This window comes from Panthera leo, chromosome E3 (assembly GCF_018350215.1).
Source record: "Panthera leo isolate Ple1 chromosome E3, P.leo_Ple1_pat1.1, whole genome shotgun sequence".
Classification (NCBI taxonomy): domain Eukaryota; kingdom Metazoa; phylum Chordata; class Mammalia; order Carnivora; family Felidae; genus Panthera; species Panthera leo.
Window position 1 is genome coordinate 31,552,576 of NC_056694.1, and position 24,086 is coordinate 31,576,661.

Consider the following 24,086-nt stretch of genomic DNA (forward strand, 5'->3'; position numbering starts at 1 on the left):
TGGATGTTAACTGTACCGGAATGAAGACTAAAAGCAATTTTAAAAAAACGTTTCCTCAGGAGCCGTCAGGGTTTGACAAAGCACTATCAGACAACTTTCTCCATCATCCCGATACGGCAACACCATTCATTTTATCCTCGGCTATAAACCGTTATTTTTAGAGTGGCTTATTTTCAGAATCGCCTCATGCACTTAATTGCTGGTACCAGTTCACGCACGTAGTATGCTTTTGTGAGGTCGAGAGACTCCCTAGAAGGCACCAAGAGCTGTATTTGTAAATATCCTGTTGCGAAAAAGAGGGACGTGATGGGCATTCACCTTTGGTGACGGTTTATGCTGCGTAGGGGATGGCGGGGGAGTTGAGGCTGTGATCGGGCTGGTGGACTGTTGATATGTAGAGGGTGAGCCTAAAGGAAGGCTTGTACGTTTCACAGGTATCTCACACGATGCCATCGCTCAAGAATCTAAACGATACTGGCAAAATCTGGAAGCCAGCGTACCTGGGGCTCAGGTATGTTCTCTCATAGACTCGCTGCGTTTGGTGTCCTTTCTGGAGCGGCCTAATGGAGGTCATTTGGCAGATGTAGTTTCCACTTGCAGTCAGCTTCTTTCCTTATTGTTCAGTGACTTGAGTTATTGTTTAATGTGAAAACGAATTCCAAATTTTAGGTGATCATCGTAAAAAAAAAAAAAAAAAAAAAAAAAAATCAGCCAGCCCATGATACCTGCCAAGATGGCAGGATACAGTTTTCTTACTCAGTTTAATTGGCAAAACAATTGGGTGCTTGGACCATGGGGACCCCGGGAGTAAGGGAGGTAGGTAGACTGTGTGTGGTTCTGCTTCCCAGCTGCCAGAAGTGCTTTCTCCCCTCCACCCCCGATTTCTAGTTGTCTCCCTTCAGAGCTGGCTTTCACAAATTGAGTTGTGGCATTGATAATCTGCTTCTATCATATTCTCTTGCGTTTGGGTGGGAACTGGAGATTTCGTTATCAGGTAATGTATATAATGGTCAACTCATCAAACCAGACAGTACCAGAAATTGTATGCTATTATGAAAAAAGAAATACGTGGCAATTCAGAATTTTGTTGTCAGAAAACTGGTATTCTGTTAAAAGTAAAACTTCGGTTTTAATTGTTTAAGGTACTTGGCAATCAGCTAATGCCTGGATCTCTTAATATGAAGATAAAATTTGTGTGTGCTCAGTGTCTGAGAAATGGTCAAGTCATTGAACCAGACAAGAACAGAAAATATTGTAGTGCAAAAGCAAGGCACTCGTAAGTAGTGTGTATGTCTTTGTGTGTGTGTGTGTGTGCATGTGCGCACGTGTGTGTGTGTGTGTGTGTGTGTGTGTGTAAACATTGCCTGTTTCATGATTCTCTGTTACTTGGGTATAAAATCATACGTATAAGAAAAAACGATTGACTTTGAAGAGAGCAGAGCAAAGTAGATAATGTAGGAGTGATTGCAAAGCAAAGGGAAGAGATTTTTACGATTTCATAGATAAGAATTCAGTCAGATTCCTGATCTTTCCTTATTGGTTCTTTGTTCAGGGTTCAAAGGGAATGTTTGTTAACAAATATCAATAGGAAGTGAAATGGGAGAATCATAAGGCATTTCTTTGAGAAGGGTTGAGAAAAATCTCTGGTCCTTCAGGTACGAACGTTGTACCTGTTCCTTTATATTCCTTATATGCTGCCTGTGCCAGTGTGTCTTTGTTTTTTCTGAACTCCATGTTTCTTAGGTGGACCAGAGATCGGCGCGCGATGAGAGTGATGTCCATCGAACGTAAGAAGTGGATGAACATTCGTCCTCTCCCCACAAAGAAACAAATGCCTTTACAGTTTGATGTACATACGTAATTTTTAAGCCACTTTTTTTTTTATTAGGCATTTCAAATCATTAGAAAGTAGTAGTGATTGAGAACGAAACTTGGAGACCTTTAAATGCTCGTTGAAATGATACAATTTTCAAATGGTCCCGTTGCTTTCCTTCCCCTTTTGTGCGTGTGGCTCTGTGACAGTTTTCAGATTGACTGGGATTGGAGGAGTTACTCAGAAAAAGGAAATAGACAGTGGACTCAAGAAAGAATTATGGGCATGACCTAACTTATTTTTCAGATGAATTACTTGGGGAGTGAGTGGGGGAGAATTTCATTGAGATCTGATTCCTTGGCTTTGACATCAAACTTGTGTTACTACGAATACTATTGACAAGTTTCTTTGACTCAAGTCGTGGATACGAGCTAAAAGATACCCCCCTTTGTAAGCTTTTCTAAAAGTAACCCCCAGGAAAAATGTTGAGTGTGAGAGGCACGTGATCATCAAAAACCCAGAGAACGAAAATAGCAGACCAGCTGACCGTTAGGGTAGTATTTCATTCAGGAGGTGGCACATGTCATCTTGCTACCCTCTGGTGCCTTACGTGATTTTAAAGATGACCGTCCGAGCAAAGCCCTTGAGTTGGCTCTGGACTTCGCCCTTCATGAGACAGCGGAGGGTTCCACTGTGTGAGTGAACGGGGACACTTAGAGCATTGACAGGTAGTAAACTGTCTGTCCCGACGGCAGACAGGAAGAGAGATTTGCCCAGAGAAGCAGTGGGATGTATCACAGACCCCCCTCGTAAATGGGGCCCCACCCCCTCTGAATTGCCCAACAGAATGAAGGAAGAGGAAGAGGCACGTTGATTCCCCATCACCCAGAGTGCCTTGCGTTTTGTAAACTTACGCAGGTCACCAGGTCAGTGTCTGAAGGAGGCGGTACATTTGTGTTTCATCCACCGTGGTTTTAGACCCCTCCATCCAAGTGATGTCATCAGTGGGCCTCCGAGGAGGGGAAGAAGGCTTATTGGAACCATTGGCATCTGATGCTTTAAAAGACGAGGTGGTGCGTGTGCTCCTCATTCTTTGTTAACACGAGGGCGACTGAGAACGGTTTTAGTCCAGCCGCCAGGACTTCTCATGATTCCTTATTAATCTTGGACGTGCCGTACTGCTGTGCAATGTTACAGTGGCTCATTTCCTCTTTTTTTTTTTTTTTCTCTTTTTATTGCTAAGGGATCCTTTTCCTAAAAGAAGAAATAATACTCTGTGTGTGCATGTGTGTAGACAGTATGGTGAGGTGGAAAGAGAATGGGCTTCAGGGTCTGCCAGAAGGGTCCTGGTCAAGTTACTCAGCCTCAGTTTGCTCATCTGCAAATGGGAATATTTACATCATAGGGAAGATTACATGAGATGGTGTTATGTAAAAACCCAGCACAGTGGCCGGCCTCTTCTCCTTTATCTTCTCTTTTCCCTGTTCCTTATCGTTGAACTTTGAAAGACTATGGTAAATGTCTCCCTAGTAGTACCCGACTAAGTACTTACTGGGGTTTCGCTTTATGCGGAAGATTGGAAGGCTGGGCCAGCGTCTGTTGAAGCACACACTAAGCCAAAGGTTCGTTGTACTGGAATGTGTGCTCTGTGAAGACAAGCACACTGATGCTATTTAAGAATGAGCTGTCTCAGTGATGGAGGTTTTCTTGATAGTTGTGGTCCTTAGAGACGTCTGTGTCCTGCTGATCGCTCTCACTTCATTTTCCTACCAATTTCCCTGTGTTTACTTTGTAAAAGCATAATGCAGATAACCAGAGGGGTGTAGCTGGATGGCCTGGCCACTGTCATAATCTTCTCCAAACAGTGCATAGCGAATGCGTGGAGGCTGAGATTCGCTGCCAGTGTTGGTGATGGGTCAGCTGAGTGGCCGAGATTTTTCCCGAGACTCTTTAGTACCTGCAGCTTCTTTACTGCCTCCCAGAAGCTGACAAGGAGGCTTGGTGGGCATTAGGCAGGGAGAGCGTGGGAGCTGTCAGACCAAGGGGGCCGGAGAGCTGCGCTCTGTAGGTCAAATGCTCTGATGCGTTAAAAGCAGATACTCTGAACAAGGGAGATTGTTGACATTTTCTTGTATGAAAATGTTCCATCTCCCAGTTCCTTACTTTTTTTCCGTTGGAGATACTGTTTTGAAAAATTTCAAGATAGAAAGCTTAATCTCATCTCCTGTATGTTGGGCTTAGAGTCCATTTGAATATAAAGTAATCTTATTTAATAATTATGTTACTCAGCACTAGCACAGAGAATAATGCTTATTTGGCCTCAGTAAAAACTAGGCAGTTTTACTGAATGTACTCTTGTCTTAAAGCATATTCTTTTTTTTTTTTTTTTTTTTTTGGTACAGCTGTGCAATCATATTGCTTCCGGGAAGAAGTGTCAGTATGTTGGGAACTGCTCGTTTGCTCATAGCCCCGAGGAGCGGGAAGTGTGGACGTACATGAAAGAGAACGGCAGTAAGTTGCTGTCTTGACTGTGGCCTGTTGACCACAAAGTCTAGCTTGCGGGGAAGTCTCCTTCCTCCCTGGAAACATGCGAGCTCACCGCGAACGCAGAGAGCGGCTCGCATCCCGCACAGTCGTGCCGTTGAGTCAGGGGAGCAGAGCCTGACCTCTGATCTGTGTTTGCTCAGGGCAGAGCTGGGTGTGGATCCGTAGGGTTGCATGTGACACAGATGTGTTCCTGAAAGGTGGTCTGGGAAGTTCAGTCCTTCCTGACCACCTGCGCCAGACTGTCTGCTCCTATTGTGAAGAGCCAAGGCCCCCCCCCCCCCCCCCCCCCAATCGGGCTAGAATCGAAAGTTTCTTCAAGGAGGCCTCACCAGGAGAACAGGCTCAGATTCAGAGGCCCGCGGAGAGAACGTGTGCCTTGGTCACACTGCATGTTCATTGTGGGAGTCTTTGAGAGGAGCCTCAGACAGCCTTTGACTTTTGATCAGAAAGGTTGGCTGCAAGGGCAGGAATTGGTGTTGTTTACTCTCTAGCAGACTGATGGAAATTGACCAACTGCTGAAGATCCGCGATCTCTGAATTACATGAACCGTTCAGATTTAAGCGTGTCACCTACCATGTTTCACCAGTGTTCACGTTTGGGGACGTGTGGAGGGGACTCCTTCCCGCTGTCTTGTTTGGAGGAGGGACATGCGGTCGGGCCTTACTGAAGGTGTTCTTGCACACCAGGGTTCTGGTGGTGATTCCTGTTACCACTGGTCCGAACGAAGGATTTCTGGGTTATCTCTCCTCCCAGTCTGATGATGTATTGTAAGAAACACTTGGGTAGGCAACAAAGCCCATTTAAAAAAAGGTTTTTTTTACATTTTATTTATTTGAGAGAGAGAGAGAGAGCATGAGCGAGGGAGGGGCAGAGAGATGGAGACAGAACACGAAGCAGGCTCCAGGCTTTGAGCTGTCAGCACAGAGCCCAACGCGGGGATTGAACTCACGAGCAGTGAGATCATGACCTGAGCCAAAGTCGGACTTAGGCGCCCCCTCAAAGCCAATTTCTGGATCATAACCTCATTCCCAGATTTCCCATCCGGGGATGAATTTGGCCAGACTTCCCCTCTCCCCTGGGGACGTTTGGCAACGTCTGGAGACGTTATTATTGTTGTGACTTAGGTGGGATGTCCTCTGGCATCCAGCGGGTAGAGTCCGGGAATGCCGTTGAATATCCCACAGTGCCCAGGACAGCCCCCTACAGCAAAGAATTATCTGGCCCAGAATGTCACCAGCACTGAGGTTGAGAAACCTGGCGTTAGCACTCGCCAGTACTGCTGAACGCACTTGCTCGTACTGTAGGAAGCAGCTTGTGGCCACTGCCCAAGACCTGGTCACAGTTGTGCTGTTGTAAATTGCACCCCAGCGTGTGAATCCTCAGGGATGGCGGCTTCACTCGATGGGCTCCCGTCGGGGTCAGAATCATGGTCCCAGTGGTAGTGCGTTTCTCGTCTTTTTCAGTAGACAGTGAGGAGCATATCTGTTCTGGGCCCCAAGTCGTGTAAGTGGCTATGTGGTTATGGCAGTGATCATGAGTATTTATCTGGGGGCAGTGTGAAGCATTGAGAGGCTTTCTTTTTAGCAATATCCTTATAATAGTTACTGAATTTTCAGCACCCCCAAGGTGTCTTGCAAACGTAGGGAGGAGTTAATTCATCTTGAAGACTAGTGCTTGTGGTCTAACAGTCCGGAATTTGGTTCATACCCACCAGAGTTTATCCGTTGCATGGATGTGGCCCCTCTCCACGCCTACTGTAATCCGTCTCTGTTCCACCGTCTCGCTTTCCTCTTGAAAACGTACGCCACCTGATACAAAAGGTCTGCATGATCTTGTGTGTATTTCAATGGTGTATTCAAATCTGCTGAAATCGATTCATTTTTCTTTAGTACAAGATATGGAGCAGTTTTATGAGCTCTGGCTAAAGAGTCAAAAAAATGAAAAAAGCGATGATGTAGCCAGTCAATCAAACAAGGAGAACGGAAAACAAATCCACATGCCGACAGATTACGCTGAAGTTACTGTGAGTCCCCAGGGGTCCTTCTATCTTCGTCCTTCCTTTCTCCTTTCCCGCAGCCTGGCTCCCTGCTGCCCACGCTCCTCCCTCAGGTGGCCTTGGGCCCCTAGCTTACGCCTCCTGATTCTAGAAAATGCTTTTCCTGACTTTGGAGGCAGAGAATTTTGAGCCTAAGTGCTTGTGTCCCCTCTTACTAGCCTGTAGCCTGGGCGAGTAATCGAGCGCCCTGAGTGGGGTTGTGATGGGTAAGCGAAGCAGGATGGGTCCTAGAGCATTTACCCCAGTGCCGGGCCCCAGGAGATGTTTGGGAAATGTGGGTGCTATGCCCGCATTCCCGCCTTACGTGCCAGCGTCTGGCCTCTGGCTCCAAGGTTCACTGGAGACATTAAGTCATCTGTGGTTTTGTACTGTTTTGGTTTTCTTTTACTTTTTTTTTTTTTTTATAAAAGTAAAGGATAATATAATGAATACCTTGAAGCTACCATGTTAGCAGTTTGTTGTATTTTCTTCTGTGAAATAAATAAAATGTTACAGAGTTAGAATCCCATTTGTTCCCCTTCCCAGACGGACCAGATCCAGTCTGTATTTGCCAGGCTACGTTTACGTATCTTTGACATATTTCTTCCTCATCCATAGTTCTGTCTGGCTTTTGTTTGTTTGTTTATGTTTGAGAGAGAGAAAAAGAGCACAAGCACACGTGCGAGCAGGGGAGGGGCAGAGAGAGAGGGAGACACAGAATCCGAAGCAGGATCCAGGCTCTGAGCTGTCAGCACAGAGCCCGACGCAGGGCTTGAAATCACAGACTGCGAGACCATGACCTGAGCCAAAGTCAGATGCTTAACCGACTGAGCCACCCAGGCGCCCCTGCCTGGCTTGTTTTTTAAAGATGACATGGGCGTGTGCATTATCCCGTTTCCTATTTCTTGTTTTATATTTTGGCACCTCCCCGTAATTGATTCAGCTGGATTGGGTCACGTCTGGGGCCTGGCCTTGCCCCACGTGTGTGCCTGGGGATGTGCCCTGTGAACTCTCCCTCCTGTGCCAGGGTGCAGTGCTCACTCCCTTGACACCTTGTTCCTGTGTTCCCAAAGCAGGGTCACCTGGACTTCCTGGGTCTTGAGATTTACCTGGGCTGTTCAGTCAGGTGGATCTTCATCTGTCCCCCAGATATAGTGACGATCTCACAGGAAGCCTTCAGGAATCTGTTCTTACCTGTGTGCACATGATTCTTAGCCAGTTGGGAACCACTGCTCAGACCTTACAGCTTGCATCTGTGGTCGTACCTACAGCGACCTGAGCACAGTTCCTTCCGTGCCGTCTGTGCCCCAGGGGCAGTGTCTTCTCAGCGTCTGGACTTTCCTGGTCCCTGGCACGAGTGTGGCCCGTAGTAGGAGGCTCACTTCACGTGCCCTGGATGGAGCGGCTGCTGCTTCCTATGCAGCTGCAGAGCCCCGGGCTTTCACGTCCTCTCAGCTGTTCCTTAAGAGTTCCTCCTCCCCAGGGTCCTCTCATGAACCCTCGTCCTCCCCACAGACATCCTTGTTTGCACACCAGTCCGTCACCTCCCTGCCAGAGATCTCCCGGAACCTGGCCGAATCCATCACCCCCGCTCTCTGCTGCTGCCGGTGTCCTGGCCTGCCTCCTGGTGTTGGGATCCCTTTCTTGGTCCTGTTTCTGACCCTGAGCTTGAGCTTGATCTTCCTGCCTGGTTCCCCCCTCTCCCGCCCCGGCCAGACAGGCTCCCCGAGAGTGGAGGCGGCGTTGTAGGTCAAGTGGTGCCCAGTCCGGGTGCCCTCCCTGAGCAGCGTGTGGCCTGTCAGGGGCACACGGCACCCCTGATGGCACGCGTGTCTCTCGTGCACTCCAGGCCGACTTTCACTGCTGGATGTGTGGGAAGAACTGCAACAGTGAGAAGCAGTGGCAAGGCCACATCTCCTCGGAGAAGCACAAGGAGAAGGTGTTCCACACCGAGGACGACCAGTATTGCTGGCAGCACCGCTTTCCGACAGGGTATTTTAGTGTTTGCGATAGGTACGTAGCGCCCCCCCGCGGGGACGGCGGGTCTCACGCCGCTTTCCTGGCCTTTACGTCGTCGTTAGGCCAGGTCGTTGGGTCGGTGCGCGGGGATCACCCGGGGGTGGAGTCCTCCAACACTGGATGCTCGGATCGGGGCTCAAAGTGGTGGTTGCTCCTTGGACGCTCGTTCGCTCTTCTGTGGTCATGCGACAAGAGTCACTGGTCTGCTGATACGGGTCCGAAGTGTCTTGAGATAACGGAAGAGAGAAGTACGTGTGTTCGCATTTGCCCCAACCCCCTTCCCGTCGTCAAGGGCGGGTCGCTAAGCACAACCTGCCCTGTAGCTGGCGTGTGTGAGTGCTGAAACTGCCTTTGAATGACTGACTGTTCAAGTGCACGTGTGGAACTTAGGTCAGAGAACGTGACTCTCGCTCCTTTGTTTTCAGTGGACCTAGAACATCTTTTAGCCACCAGCCACGATTTTGAATTGCTCCTCATATTGTTAAATCACTCTTCATATTTAGTTTCCCCGTTTAGATGCACGTGATACCCCACACCATGGAAGGTGTCTTTTCCTCGCTGCCAGTTCAGATTTCCTTCCACTGCATCAGGAAGGACTGTAGTCTTTTCCGCCCCATCAATCGGTATTTCTCATTAATACATTTAAAAGTACTAATTTTTCCATTGTGGATGTCAAGGCTGTGTCATAGTCACTCCCGTAGGGTTAAGGTTTTGAACTAAGGGGGTTTTTTTTGCTGGTGAAGCAGGTGCTCCTCAGGTTTGTGTGAATCACTTGCGGGCACTCACCACGCTGACTTGCCCCGCAGGTATATGAACGGCACCTGCACAGAAGGAAGCGGCTGTAAGTTTGCACACGGCAACGCCGAGCTCCACGAGTGGGAAGAGCGGAGGGACGCCCTAAAGATGAAGCTCAACAAAGCAAGAAAAGATCACTTAATCGCCCCAAATGATAATGACTTTGGAAAATATAGTTTTTTGTTTAAAGATTTAAACTAATATGCTGGCTTTTATGTATGTTACCTAATCAGAGCATCGACCAGAAAAAATGGAAAGTGTTCTCAGGCACGTGGCAGAGAAGCCGCAGACTTTCTGCTTGTATTGGCGTCTATCGTACCTCCTGAGCAGCAACCCACAGTAGGTAGGAAAACGGGCTGTTTGACAGGTCTGGCCATGCTCTCGTGGCACCATTGGCATCGCATGGCGAAGTGACCGCTACCCGGTTGCCATCTGTTGAACAGACTTTTGGATGAAGCGTGTTGGGGAAGAGGATGAGGTTGTGTCTAAGACGACTCCTTGAGTTGGTCCTTTGGATCAGAACCACGGCGGTGAGAGAGTAGACACTAGGGCCGGAATACATGATGGATGAAATTCTTCACAGGTTTGAAACGGAACGACTTTGTTTAATATAATAAAGTTTGCTACTTATCTGTATGTAGGTTGCTAAAAAGGATTTTCTTAACTCAGATTTTAAGCCAAATAACCATTTAACACTAGTACATGTTAAATGGGGTATTTTTCTGTATTTGTATGTTTCACTATAATAAGGGAACTAAGGATAATGTGCATTGAGAATATTTTGAAAAATAATCAGTCGACTCAAATTTTATTTCTTGGTCTTTTGCTGTTTAAACGATGATTTTGAAAGATTACACTTGTACTGTTGGTATTGTGTAGTGTATGGACCAATATTGCCTGTAATAAACATTTTATATATAGAGGTCTTTCATTTTTCACTGTCATCCTTTGCCCACCAAGAATTATTGAAACTGGGATCTAACGTCACAAGGTTTGATTTTTCTCAACACTTTTATTTAAGCAGTTAGTGGCAGGATGCAAATTAGACACGAAAGCGACTTTTCACTCTGTCCTGCGCTCTCCCAGATTTGGCGTGAGAAGCAGCTTCTCTGGTTCAGGGACGTGTGAACCCTTGTGGGGCTCTTCTTTGTTTCATTCAGGTGTGGGCTGTGGGCTTCTACAGATGACTGGCATTGTTGGTTGCTGGAGAGCACCAAAGGCATGTCAGGACGGCCGGCAGAGACAGAGACAGAGCTAAGCTGTCCTGTGGGACCCTGACCTGCTTCCGAGGCTGAGACCCAGCGAGCGAGAAGGGCCGACAGTCGGGCTTGGGGGCTGCTACATCCTGAGGGTATTACCAGTGCCGAGTCCTTGCTGGGGATGGGGGTCAGGGGGCGCGGTGGACGGACTTGGAAGACAGAGATCTGCTGGGCTGTGATGTAACCAGCCTCCAAACGGTTGGGCAAAGCCACTCCCTCGTGACAGCCTTGACTAAGCGGGTTTAGGGGGTAACAGAGAAGGGTCTTTTTTCTGCATGTGAGTCCAACCAGGGTGGAGAGGAAGGCACAGTTGGTGGTGGTGAGACGAGACAAATAGAGCATTTAGAAGAACCAGAGGCTGCAGATGGACAAGCAAGCCCCCCATGACTTCTTCAAGGACAGACTGATTTCCCTCCATGTGTGACAAGGCAGTTGGGACCCACTTGACTTGGTGGATGTGTCAGGAGTGCCTCTTATTTGCCAAATAGATAATCTGCTACAAGTGACCTTTTCTGGAGAGTAGACCAGTAGTGTAAGTTTTGTACAAGATCTCTCTAGGCAGAAGGCCTTCACTCCGTTTTTTCTTTGTACTAGCTTCCCATCTCCTTTTTTCAGGGAGAGTAGCAGGTGTTCAAAAGTTGTCTCTGGTGTTCTGCTTCGGTTTACAGATTAAAAAGTTGGTTGTCTTGGGGCGCCTGGGTGGCTCAGTGGTTAAGCGTCCGACTCCTGATTTCCTCTCAGGTCATAATCTCCTGGTGGTAAGATTGAGCCCCGAGTCGGGCTCTGCACTGGGCTGGAGCCTGCTTAAGATTCTCTTCCTCTACCCGTCTCCCACTTACGTGCACATGGGCTCTCCCTCCCTCTCTTAAAAAAAAAAAAAAGAAAAAGAAAAAAGTTGGTTGTCATCGTGTTCAGAATCCAGGCTAGAAACTTAAAGTTTGAGATTCTGTGAGTGGCCAAGATGAGAATGAAAACACTCTTCAGTTGGCCTTGAGAGATTAGAATTTAGACTTCCTGTGGGTGTTTGTTGCAAGGAAAGAACGCTAATTTCTGGAAAGCCAATTCTGGGGTCTTGACACAAAGTCTCCAGGAAGCATAGCCACCACTGCATGGACCACTCAGGCTCAGGGGTCGGCTTCCCTCCTGAAATTCCTGCCAACCTGGACCTCGTCAGGCACATCCTGTTGGCTGGGTAAATGCTTAGAAGCTTTAAAAGCTAATGAATATACTTGTCTCGGGTTCTAAGAAAGCGTTTATATATGGTATATAATCTCCCTGCCCCCTTCTCCAACTCCACCAACTTGAGTATGGTATAAAAAGTGACCATGAAAACTCACATGCAGGTTGATGTGGACAAGTTAGGGCTGACTTAGCCCTGTAGAGCAGTGCAGCCTGATCCTGACTGCCTGAGATATTCAGAACTGAATTTGTCAGTTTCAGAAGTACATTCTGGTGTCAGAGAAGCAGCCACATGTCTACATAGAGAAAAGGAAATCAATCGCCTTTTTTAATCCAGGGTGGTTTCCTGGCCTATAAGACATCACGTTGTATTGCCACAAGGTATTGTGGGTCTTAAGAGACAACCCGCAGGCAGCAAAAGTTCTTTGAACCTTATACAAGGCCTGTGCAAATGACAGGTGTCTTATAGAAGTGTAGGGTAGATTCTGTCCTAGCACCCTACAGTGAATGGGGACCGGGTGACTTTTGACCAGTGTCAAAAGTGTATTAGTAATACACTGTTGAATTCAGATATACACGGACAAATTGAGGACTAAAAATGGTAAATAAGGTTAATATAAAAAATGTATTCCTGGGGCGCCTGGGTGGCGCAGTCGGTTAAGCGTCCGACTTCAGCCAGGTCACGATCTCGCGGTCCGTGAGTTCGAGCCCCGCGTCAGGCTCTGGGCTGATGGCTCGGAGCCTGGAGCCTGTTTCCGATTCTGTGTCTCCCTCTCTCTCTGCCCCTCCCCCGTTCATGCTCTGTCTCTCTCTGTCCCAAAAATAAATTAAAAAAAAAAAAAAATGTAAAAAAAATAAAAAATAAATAAATAAATTAAAAAAAAAAAAAAAAATGTATTCCTAAATACATTTTTTCCCCCGGCATCTATAAAAACAAGATTATATAAAACAGTAATAGAACACGGAATTACCGGGTTTGTAATCGAAGAGGTGGAAAAGTAATAATAGCACAAGAACAGGAAGAGGTAAAAGCTAGTTTGGAGAAGTTTTCAGATCTTCCTGGAATTAAGCTAGTAGAAATCTCAACTAGAAATTCTGAAATTCTGAAAAAAATGTATACAGCGATCCCCAGAACAACTGCTAAGGATAGAACAACAAAAAGGTTTAAAATCATTAAAGGAAGGGTGCCCGGGTGACATTTGACTCTTGATTTTGGCTCAGGTCATCACCTCACAGTTCATAGGATGGAGACCAGAGTCTTGGGATTCTCTCTCTCCACCTCTCTCAAAATAAACAAACATTAAAAAAAAAAAAAATCATTAAAGGAATTAATATACTAGCAAACATCCACTTAATACAAAAGGAAGAGCGAACAAAAGGAGAGATGTAAGACAAATAGTAAAATGGTACATGTAAATAAGTTACCAACGTTTTGGGCCTCAGTGGTGGACACGCTGAATGTCCTGGGCCCCTAGCAAGGTAGCCACTGGTGGCCACATTTTATATCCCTGGAAACCAGACTCAAGGCTCACACAGCTGCCCTGTGGCAGAGGGGAGGTCTCACCCTAACTTCTGGGTCTGAGCCATGCTTTTTGTTTGTTTTTTGCCTGCAATCATAACTGCTTTGTTCCCTCTGCGTTTTATTTGCCTAGTTTGTAGTCATTTACAGAGCTCTACGGCCCCCAGAGCTTTTAATGATTAGTGCCAGATGCAGTTGTCCCTCTCTCTCACGGAAACGACTCCATCCCATCTCATCCCCTGGCTTGTCCTTTATAATCACAAAACGTATTCAGAAAGGACCTAACCTTCAGAGTCAGGGAAGTGTTGAGAGTCAGCAGTGGGTTCCTGGAGCAGTTTCTTGGGGGTGGGGGTGGGGGCTGCCTCTGAGTCTGAATTTCTCACCCAGTAGCTTTGCGGCCTCAGGCAAGTGACTTTTCCAAGCCTCAGTTTTTCTTCCCATCTGTGAAGCTAGTACAGGCGGCACGCACCCTCCCCCAAGGGCTGTGGTGGAAGGGATGATAGTAGGCTTAATTGAGGCAGGTCATGGACACTGGGAGACTACAGTAACTAAGAATAAGACCTCACTATGGGCCTGCCATTTTCCATAAATTCCACTGATCCTCAAAACAACCCTGTCAGAGAGGCACTCCTATTACCCCCATTTTACAGACGTGCAAACCGAGGCCGAGTGACCTCTCCTGCCCGCCTCACTCCTGGGTCCTTGGACACTTCTCATCTCTGCCGGTACTTTCCTTCAATACGGCGGAGATAATGAACGGTACCTATGTCCCCGGAGCCTGTACGGATTCGCGGGCACGAATGCCGTCGTCATTATGGCACCTAAAATGCAGCAGGCCAAGCTGGGAGCCCCGACGGCCGGCGGCTGCCTGCACGCGCCCTGAGCGGATCCCGGTGTGGACTGGAAGACGCTCGACCCGCGACTGCGCAGACTCCGCGGACGGAGGGCGGGGCCTGTGGGAAGACCGCCGGGCCGCAGGTGGCGCTTGCGGGGAGGCCGTCTGCGCAGGCTCCGCGGGCGAGGGGCGTGGCTCGGTCGGGGGCGGGGCTGTCAGGCGGGGCCGGCGTGCGCGCAGACTCCGTCAGCGGGGGGGGCGGGGTCCGCCGGGAGGTGCCGGCGTCCGCGCAGGCTCCGCGGGCGGGGGCGGAGCCGCCTGCGCGGGGGCGGGCTTCGCGACGGCGGCGGGGCTGACGTGGAGGGTCCGGGTTAGCGGGCGCGGCGAACTGCGGGATTGGGGAGCGACGGGCCGGGCCGGGCCCTGTGGCCCGAAGCGGCGGCGGCGGTATAAAGCCGGCGACAGGGAGCATGTAATGTCGGAATGCGGAGGCCGCGGCGGCGGCAACAGCAGCAGCAGCAGCGACGACGCCGAGGACGAGGGTGGCGGCGGCGGCGGCGGCTCCGCGGGCTCCGGCTCCTTCAGCCCGGCCCCGGCCGGAGCGTCCTCGGCGGGCCGGCTCCGCCGCGGGCTGCGCGGCGCCTCCCTCATGGCGCGCCGGCGGCCCGAGCTGCTCTGCGGGGCCGTGGCGCTCGGCTGCGCGCTGCTCGTCGCCCTCAAGTTTACCTGCAGGTGAGGCGGCCCCGCGTCCCCGGGGCCCCGGCCCGGCGGCGGCGCAGGACCCGCTCCGGGCCCGCAGGGTCGGGGGTCGTCGCGGCCTTCGCGTGCAGCGACGGGCTCGACTCTGCCCAGCCTGCAGCCGAGCCCGCCACCTGGCCCGCCCGCCCGCCAGCCACCGGGAGAGGTTTTCGGGCGCTGCCCGGGGCCCCTTCCTCCCGTTTTAGCAGCGAGGGAAGTGCGCCAGCTTCTGAGCCGCTCGTCACCTGTTGGGGTTTCTTGGGGGTGCACCTGTCACTTCTGCCCAGGCTCTAGGGCCCTCATTTAACACGCATTTTGTTGCCCTTGTGCGTCGAGTGTGATGATTCACAGCTGTTGGAGCCCTTCGAGAATTCGTGCATCCATCGATCTAAAGATTATTTATCCACACGTGCTGTGCGGGGAGCGCTCATCCGGGGGAGCGTTGACGATAAAAAAATCACACTCTCCTTTCCAGTGGGTGGGACAGGCAGAAAACAACTTCATGTCATTTTGAAGGACTTGTGGAAGTGCTGTGCAGGCAATAATAGAAGGGATACGAGGGTGGGGCAGATTGGCCTTCGCGATGGAGCGACCAGGAAGCTCTTACAGGAAGGAGGAAGGGGTCAGCATTGCGAAGATTTGGGGGAAGAGTGTCGGAGGTAGAGGGAACGCAAGTGCAAAGCGTGGGCAAGCTGGTGTTTTCCTGGAACTGGAAGGAAAGCCCGAGTAGGCTGGAGCACAGTGAACAGGAAAAATTAAAAGTTTATGTGCTGCTTTTGGGGGAAGGGACGCAGGTACAAATGTTAATTTGAATTTCAGGATTGTTGGGAGCGTCTGGGTGGCTCAGTCAGTTAAGTATCTGCTTTCGGCTCAAGTCATGACCTCAGGGTTCCTGATTCCTGAGTTCGAGCCCCACATCCGTGGTGACAGCGCAGAGCCTGCTTGGGATTCTCTGTCCCTTTCTCAACCCTCCCCCGCTTGGGCACTCGCTCGCTCTCAAAAAAGTAAACTTAAAAAAATAAAATAAGACAAATTTCAGGAGTACTTTTGGTCTCCCAAGTCTTCAGTATTATCTCCCGGGACTTCCATTGTAGAAGTCTCGGTTGCAACTGACTGGCATATTAGCTCAGAGGAAGATTTCCCCTTGGAGCATTTGTACTGAGTATGTTCTGCATAGTATGTGGCTCCCGTTGTCAGAGAGGCGTCAGAGGCTTGGGAATTTTAGTGGAAAGAGAACAGATTATAACCGCCCTTGAACATTTGCCAAGTGCCAGGTGCTATGCTGCCCGCTGGGCGAAGGGGGCTGTCCTGTCCATGTTAGTGCCCAGCAGTAGCCTGGCTTGTAGCTACTAAATGCCAGTAGCACGCAGCCCTAGATATGATAACCGGCACCGTCTCCAGACGTTGCCAAGTGTCCCCTGGGGAACAAAATTGCCTCCTCGAGAACTGTAGCGAACATCAGTGCATGTATTCATTCAACGCATAATCTGAGAGCCTGGTCTGGACCTTTTAAATCTCAATCCCCAGTAAAGCCTGGGTATATTTTTATGCTTCCAGCTGATAGATGAAGAAATTGAGCTTTGGTCCGGTTACAGACTTGCCCAAAATCACCCCCACCCCCCATTAAGTGGCTGATCTGGAATTTGAATCCTTCGTTGTCAGTGCTAGGCTCTTAACCTTGCTCTTCATCACAAGCTGCGCAAAGGAAAATGGATGAAGTATTTTACATGGTGAAGTTACAAGGTGTCACGTGGGTTCAAAGCAGGAAGAGAGGTTCCCCCTTCTCCAGGGTGGGAAGCTTACCGCTTGTTCATCTGTAGAAATAATGCTTAGTGTTTGTTCTGAAAGAACCTGACTTTAAATGGCTAAGAAGGTCCTTTGAGATTTGGGGAAGCAGGAATTGTGTAAATCGAGTTACTAGAGCAGGCAGAGCAAGGTCCCTTCCTGCTTCAGGCTAGGAGGGAGCCGGTGAATGGCTGCTTGCCTGTCCAGCTTTGCTCTGCTGCTAGCAAATCCGGACCGTCATTCAGTAGGCTGAGATTGATTTTGGAGAGTCTCGTTTGAGTGAAGGGTGTCATCATCTATTACATACACCAACACGTCTGGTCCCCTTTTTCTATTTTGCTTTTAAGATTTTTGCATTAATGAAGACAGAGGTTTCCGGGAGAGTAGGATTTTAAAAAATTTTATTTTCATTAATAGCTCCAGGCTTAAGATCAGTGACAGCCCTTGTCAGTATTGGTGGCTTAGCTGGGTTCAAACCAGATCACATAGAAAAGGTTGATTTAAGGGCGCGTGGGTGTCTCAGTCAGTTGAGTGTCCGACTTTGGCTCAGGTCATGATCTCACAGTTTGTGAGCTGGAGACTCACATTGGGCTTGCCCCTATCCGCGCGGAGCCTGCTTGGGATTCTCTGTACCCCTCTCTCTCTGTCCCTTGCTCGCTGTCTTTCTCAATGTTAAAAAAAAAAAAAGGTTGGGCGTTGAAACACAATAATTGTGCATTTTGGGGGGCCTTAAATCTTTTTTTTTTTTTTAAGAGGAAGAGAGAGAGCACACTTGAACGGGGGAGAGGGGGAGAGAGAGAGAGAGAGAGAGAGAGAGAATCTTAAGCAGGCTCCACCCCATGACCCTGGGATCATGACCTGAGCTGAAACCAAGAATCAGATTCTCAAACCGACTGAGCCCCCTAGGCGCCCCTTTAATCTTTATTTACCTGCCTTTCTCTGCAGTGGATCTCCATAGCTTCATCCTGCTCTCTTTCCTTTCACCCTGGTTTTGGAGGGAAAAAAGTTTTGTGTCTGTATCTATATATGTACTTGTGCGTATATTCATTTTGCTTTATCGCATTTTCTAATTTCAAAGCTGCTTCAGATCCTCTTTGGATGGAGGTGTAGGGGTGTGTGTATTTCTTATAACACTTGGGAGCTGCAGCCTGCCTGTTTTGTTTGCAAGCAGCTCTGGAGTCTTGTGTACCTGAGACTACTTACTAGCCTTCAAAGCTGCAGGAAATCTTTGATCTAGATACAGTGTCTCAAAAATGTGTAGCGAACTTAAGAGTTAAATGGAAGCTTGTCACCCTTTCCGGTGGAGCAGAGGCAGATGTTTCTCTTCCCTGGTTAATGTTTACCTTTTGATGGGCCACGTGTTTACCTGGCTGACTTAGTCTAGGACCTGCTCTGAGCACGCAGGGCAGTAATACTGAGTTCGTCAGTGCCCTTTGGCTGGCTGTCACAGACCTACGTTTTTCCTCAGATTGCATCATTTCACACTCCGCACCCAGTTTGAATAGTAGAAAAGGACTTCCAAGGAGGGGAACTTGGGGGCTTTTAATAATGTGTCACACACAGGGCCTCCGTCATCTCTTTGCATGACTGCCTGTCATTCGGGTCTCAGCTTAAAAGATGCCCTGTCACCTGCCAAATCACCCTGTTCCATTTTCCACGCAGCCGTGATCTTTTTGTGTGTTGCTTACGTGTTTGGTTGTCGGCCTGTCTCCTTCCTCGAGAAAGTAAGTCCCTTGAGGACGTTATTACGCCCTCTGCTATAGCCTTGGTACCTGTAGTGCAGTTTCTGAAGCATAAACAACATGTGCTTGATGAGCATTTTTTGAATTACTGTGTAAGTGACCGAGTTTTTCAGGTTATAAAGACATTTTGCCTAAGCTCCCTGACTGCTGGGTTGAAAAATTAGTTTGAGTGAGTAAATAGGGGATTTGCTCTTTGGTACTACCACTTCTTTAGGAGATTGATAGTTTTTGGCTAAAATAGGGAAGTAGTAATTTTAAATCTGTCTTCTTAATTCAGGAAGCTAACACCTTCTCGATGCAGAGGAAGGTGTGGGTTCCTTCCCTTGTGCTATATGACCCAAGACTCTTAGAGGAGTCTGGGTCTTGGGTGTTGACACTTTCTATTTTGGTTCTAAATACTTGTCTGTCTGCTGCATGTCTCAGAGCTGGCAGCGCTCTCCTCCTCTTTCTTCCTTCCTGCTCCTCTGCTGTGTTCTGAGAAACCAGATCATCAGGTTCATTTGGACACATCTGTGAAGTTAGAACATAAGGATGTGGCCCTTAGGATCGTCCCTAGTAAAACACATGGGCCTCTGGTACTTGGGTTCTGAGTGTTCTTCATAATGTCTATCTGTATGGGTTTATATTTAATTTCCTTTTGTGTATGTTCAGGTGAGGTGAGTAGGGTAGGTTTGTTCATTTCACAAATTATTGAACTTCAGAGTACCAGGCGCTATAAATCGTGAGGATCTACCAGTGGAAAAGATAGGGTTCTTGCCCTCATGCAGTTAATGACGTGGTAGAGTAGATAAATAATCGGTAAAAGAAGTAAGTTACTGATTGTGGTGAGGGGTATAAAGACAACGAATAGGGAGCCGAGAGAAGAAGTCAGGTCTCCCGCTTCAGTTGTCAGAGCAAGCCTTGCTGACGAGGGGGCACAGCGGCCAAGCTTTTTTCCTCATCAGCTTCATTGTGGTGTGTGTTACACTCAGTGGAATTACACATGTGACACGTACAGGTTGATGACATAAGTTTAACCACCTCCATGCTTTCAGTTGAGACGCATAAGATTTCCTTCTCCCCAGAAAGTGTCCTTTCTGGAAACGTATAAATGCATTAATGTTGTTCGTATCCTTTAGTGTCTTGCTTCTTTCATTTGGTGTACTTATTTTGAGACTCATCCAATTATAGTATGTTTCAGTTCTTTTTTTTTTTTTTCTTTTTAAGTTTTGCTTATTTATTTTTTAGAGAGAGAGCGTGTGTGTGCACGTGTGTGTGAGGGAGAGAACCCCAAGCAGTCTCTGCACTGTCACTCTGGAGCCGGATGTATGGGGCTTGAACCCACAAACTGTGATATCATGGCCTGAGCTGAAGTTGGACACAACCACCTGAGCCACCCAGGCGCCCCTGTTTCAGTTCTTTTATTGCTGAGTAACATTTGATTGTAAGAATATACCTAGTTTCGGTCTCTTACCTAATGAGTTACTCCAGCTTCCTTATGCATACTATTTAGATAATTTATCTTTTCCCATCCTTATACTTTCACCCTTTGAATTTATGTTTAAAATGTGTGTCTTTTAGATAGCTTACGGTGGGTCTTGCTTCATTATCCAGTCTGGCATTCTCTTCCTCTTAACTGGATGGTTTAGTCCTTTTATGTTTAATGTAATGATTGATATTGTTGGAAGTAAGTCTACTTTCTGGCTATTTGTTTTCCATTTTTGTTCGTTTCTTGATCCTTCTGCTTTTTGGGGTAATTGAGTATTTTCTCGGGTCCCATTTTTATTCTGTGGGTTTCTTGGCTACACCACCATTATGGTTTTATGCCATGTTAGGGCAGATGTGTGAACAGCTCAAGGTGTTCATAGGCTCCTTTCACATGGTGGGATATGCAGCTTCAGCCAAGACCGTTTTTGTCTTGATGGGAAAAGTAGTGGCAGCTCTGTGACTTCAGATCACTCAGTTTTTCCTGTCTCCTCTTGATCTCTCCCTTTTGAGAACCTCAGGGATTCAGGAAGCCTGGTGTCCAGTTAAAATGGGCTGTTACTTTGTTGTTCATCATTACTAGCCTTGGGATCATGACACTGTGGTGGCTCAGTCAGTTAAGTGTTTGACTTCAGCTCAGGTCATGATCATCGTGGTTTGTGAGTTCAGGCCCCGCGTCGGGCTCTATGCTGACAGCTTGGAGCCTGGAGCCTGCTTCAGATTCTGTGTCTCCCTCTCTCTCTGCCCCTCCCCCACTCACCCTCTGTCTCTCTCAAGAATAAATAAGCATTAAATAAAAAAAATTTTTTTAAGTTACTTTACCAGAAAAGTGGGTTTATTCAGGAACAGCAGAGAATTGTCATCTGGGACATACAAGCTATGGCAAGCCATAGGCAAGTCCCACATACAAAGGAGAGGAACATTATTTTATGGAGAAGGAGGAAATTGGGAGGGGTTGTTGTGAATGAAAGTAAATTGGAGAGAAGCAAGAGTTCAGGGGGATGACAGTTTTTCATTGGCTCATCGCTGATGAAGTGGTCAGTTTTGGGTAGGAGGTGTTCTATCTTTTCCTCTTGGGGCCCCTATTTCTTTTCCTGTTGAGGATTCTCCTGTTGGAGTCTGTAATTGATCATTTTCCCTGTAATTGACCTGGAGAGGTGCTGGCTCCCCCCATCTGGCCCCCCCAACTCCATTATAGTGATGCTTCCCAATATGTATAACTTCTGCCAGAATGCCCTGGATAAGTACAGGCCAACTCCAGCTAAGAAACTTAATGTCTTCTCAAAGTTCAGTTGATGTAAGAATTTGCCATACAAATCTTAGTAGCGGTAGCCCGCGTGTGCTCCCTCCCCTTAGTTCTGAGCCAGCTCGCTGGTTGTTCTGATGTTGTGGCTCCCGCCACAGAGAGCCGAGGATGGAGTGTTTGGGGTGTGGGAGGGAAGAATATAGGTTATTCCAAGACATCCTCCTTGTCTGCTGCCTTTCCATCCCACATCTGGGGAGACAATATTAGAAAGGCGTTTTCAGCTTATCGTTTATGTCTTGCTTGCTTTCTCTCAGCTAAATATCGCCTTAGCACAGAATATTTTTTACTCCAGGACAATGTTTTGGGAACTCCTTTTCCTTATGCCAGAGATTTGTCTTTTAAGCTCTGTTCTCCTTCCACACGAAGCTGTCCTCAGAAGAAGATAAACTTAGCGATCTTGTCTGTGTTTGCTCTTTTTTAGTCGAGCAAAAGATGTGATAATACCAGCAAAGCCACCTGTCAGCTTTTTCTCCTCGAGGTCTCCGGTTCTTGACCTCTTCCAGGGGCAGCTGGACTACGCAGAGCACGTTCGCCGGGATTCAGAGGTGGTGCTGCTGTTTTTCTACGCTCCGTGGTGTGGACAGTCCATTGCTGCCAGGTCAGAGATTGAGCAAGCAGCGAGTCAGCTGTCGGACCAGGTAATGCTGACGTTGAACCCGAGAATCGAATCGAGTGACCGTGTGCTGGGCGGGTCGTTCCCAGAGAGGCACACGTTGCCCCGCTAGCTGAGTTAGCCCGGGTGAAGGCCCGGAGCCTTGCTTCATCCATCATGAAGGCTTCTGTAAAGAAACAGGATCTCTGGCTGGGAGGGTCATAGGTGGGTAGCGGCCGGAGAGGGAGCCGAACGTGCATTTCCCTGTAGCACAGCTCAGTGCTCACCGAAGGGGCCCAAGCTGTTTGGTTTCAGTGCTGGGAGACGTAGTTGACTCTCCTTTTGGTATTTGATTAGTTGTTTACCGTAAGACACATTTATGTGTCACGAGTACTACGTAGAAGTATTTAAAAATACTTGAAAAAAAATAAAAAATACTTGGACCAGAGAGCCACATGCAACAGATGCTTAATGAAGGTCACCTTTGTGCTAGACACGAGGGATATATGGGCCCGTGAGTCCTCTTTGTGGCAGTGGTTTTCAACTCAGTGGGTCCCCGTTGCCATTTATGCAACAAGTATTTTGTGATGTGCCATTTTCTGTCCTGAAAAGGAATTCACAGGTGATAAAATTTCCCTACACATATGATTTCAAGATACTCAATCCAATACACTAATTACCGCATAAAGGTGGGGGAGACCAAAATAATGTATAACTAGACCATGTGTGTTTCCGTATGTAAATGCTCAGGCAAAGTAGTTTCTGTGCCTTTATGTGGAACGACTGCGGGGGGGCGATTGGAAATGCAGACTCATAAAAGTGTGGTGTGTCAGAAACTCAGTTACTGGAGGGGCTCTGCTTACAGTGATTCGAGTTTCCTAAGTGGTGAACAACTCTTGGTAAAGTCCGGAACCAGTCTTTTCTGCCCTGTATTCATATAGGCGTTGCCTTCTGGAGAAATTCAGTGAATACAAAAGCCATGATGTGGCTTCACATATAAAAAGGAGTTCGGTCCTAGGCTTGAGTGATAAACGGGTTTTCCCCCCACATCGTTTGGACATTTAAAGCTGCTCTGGGATGACGCAACATCATCCCAGGCGTACCCCTAGGGCAACCCCTGCCCACACATGCCCTGCAGCATCTGGGTCATTGCAGCCCCTGCCCACACATGCCCTGCAGCATCTGGGTCATTGCAGCCCCTGCCCACACATGCCCTGCAGCATCTGGGTCATTGCAACAAGCCAGAGAGCGAGCCTCCCACAGATTTCTGAGAGGCGGCTGCTGAGAACCACTGATCTGAGGTAACTCATGCAGGCAGCTGGGGTCCCAAGTTTCTTTGGAACTCTGGGTTGGTTCTTCTTAGTAACAATGTTATAAATGCTGGTGAGGCTTTTTGCCGGGCCTGGCAAAGCCTTTCAAACCGTTGTATGTATCCCTGAATGTGATGCAAAGCACTGTTTAAATCTAGCTCTTCATTATACCTCTGTTTCCAATGACATGGATTCTCAGGGGTGTGATTCTGTGCTCTGACTTGGGACCCAGGGGATCAGTCAATTCCCTGTGCTCCCTTTACTCTCCTCCCCTTTGAAAAATGGCTAGTAAGAGCTGCAGCTGGCTGGCTCAGTTGGCAAAGCAAGTGACTCTTATTCTTAGGGTCATGAGTTCAAGCCCCACGTTGGGCAGTAGAGCTGACTTCAAAAAAAAAAAAAAAAAAAATTGCAAATAACCTGGTAGACCCTTCCAGGGAGGAAACAGGAACTCCACTGGAGCCCTGGGAGGCAGGCGTTCCCCAGGCCTTCCCCCAAGTTTTCTGAAATTAGAGAACGTGTGGGGAACACGGGGAGCATGTACTGTGTTCCAGGGTGTCGGTTACTTGCGGTCTAACCGTCCTTCCGAGTGACGGTGGGCACGGCGTTCTGGTGTGCCGGGCTCTGTGCTTTCTCCCGGCAGCTCTGGGGCTGGCACTCACGTCCCTGTTGTCGGAAGCGGGACCTCACACCTCCATGGTGGCCCGCTCGGCTAGAGATCACGTGACGAGTGGTGGAGTGATGGTGCCATCCACAACTAATGGGCACTGCTTTTTTCACATTTTTTTCTTCCAGCTCCTTCCAAATGGAGAGCTTAGGTTATTCTGTGTTCTCACTAGGGAGAAGGAGGGGGTTTATTCTTGGAAACAGGCAAAAAATCTTTTAAGCCCTACCGCTTAGTAAAATTAGCAAATGTGGTAGAGTGTGCCCTATTTTTGAGTAAAAGAGTGAGATGTCCCCTTAAGTAAAGATTTTGTTGCTTTTCTTTTTCGTAAATGGCTCCATAGAGCCTCTACAGAGTTTAGAGCAATACTGCTACTTAGTAAGTACAAGGAAGGCATTTGAAAGTGATTTTTCATTTGTAGTTTTCATATTTTTTCAATGTTCTTATGAAAATTTCTTCACGTAGCAAAGATGAAGGAGTTTATAT

The 24,086-nt window shown here is 48.1% G+C and overlaps 2 protein-coding genes across 5 annotated transcripts in view; both read left to right on the top strand.

Moving 5' to 3' along the window:
- ZC3H7A (zinc finger CCCH-type containing 7A) overlaps positions 1 to 10,130 on the top strand; it is a 36,179-nt gene extending 26,049 nt beyond the window's left edge. For all 3 annotated transcript variants that reach the window (XM_042921108.1, XM_042921110.1, XM_042921109.1), the window contains exons 17-23: positions 435 to 511; positions 1,143 to 1,276; positions 1,744 to 1,849; positions 4,216 to 4,324; positions 6,251 to 6,384; positions 8,246 to 8,409; positions 9,222 to 10,130. In XM_042921108.1, the coding sequence (XP_042777042.1) occupies positions 435 to 511; positions 1,143 to 1,276; positions 1,744 to 1,849; positions 4,216 to 4,324; positions 6,251 to 6,384; positions 8,246 to 8,409; positions 9,222 to 9,411 (914 nt within the window). In that variant the 3' untranslated portion in view covers positions 9,412 to 10,130. The remainder of the gene's footprint in view (positions 1 to 434; positions 512 to 1,142; positions 1,277 to 1,743; positions 1,850 to 4,215; positions 4,325 to 6,250; positions 6,385 to 8,245; positions 8,410 to 9,221) is intronic.
- A 4,207-nt stretch (positions 10,131 to 14,337) lies between these two features.
- Positions 14,338 to 24,086, top strand: part of TXNDC11 (thioredoxin domain containing 11) — a 59,730-nt gene continuing 49,981 nt past the window's right edge. Inside the window, exons 1-2 of one of the 2 annotated variants that reach the window (XM_042922949.1) lie at positions 14,338 to 14,734; positions 21,459 to 21,675. In XM_042922949.1, the coding sequence (XP_042778883.1) occupies positions 14,478 to 14,734; positions 21,459 to 21,675 (474 nt within the window). In that variant the 5' untranslated portion in view covers positions 14,338 to 14,477. Of the gene's footprint in view, positions 14,735 to 21,458; positions 21,676 to 24,086 lie in introns of those variants that run through there. The other variant, XM_042922950.1, reaches the window with a different exon arrangement.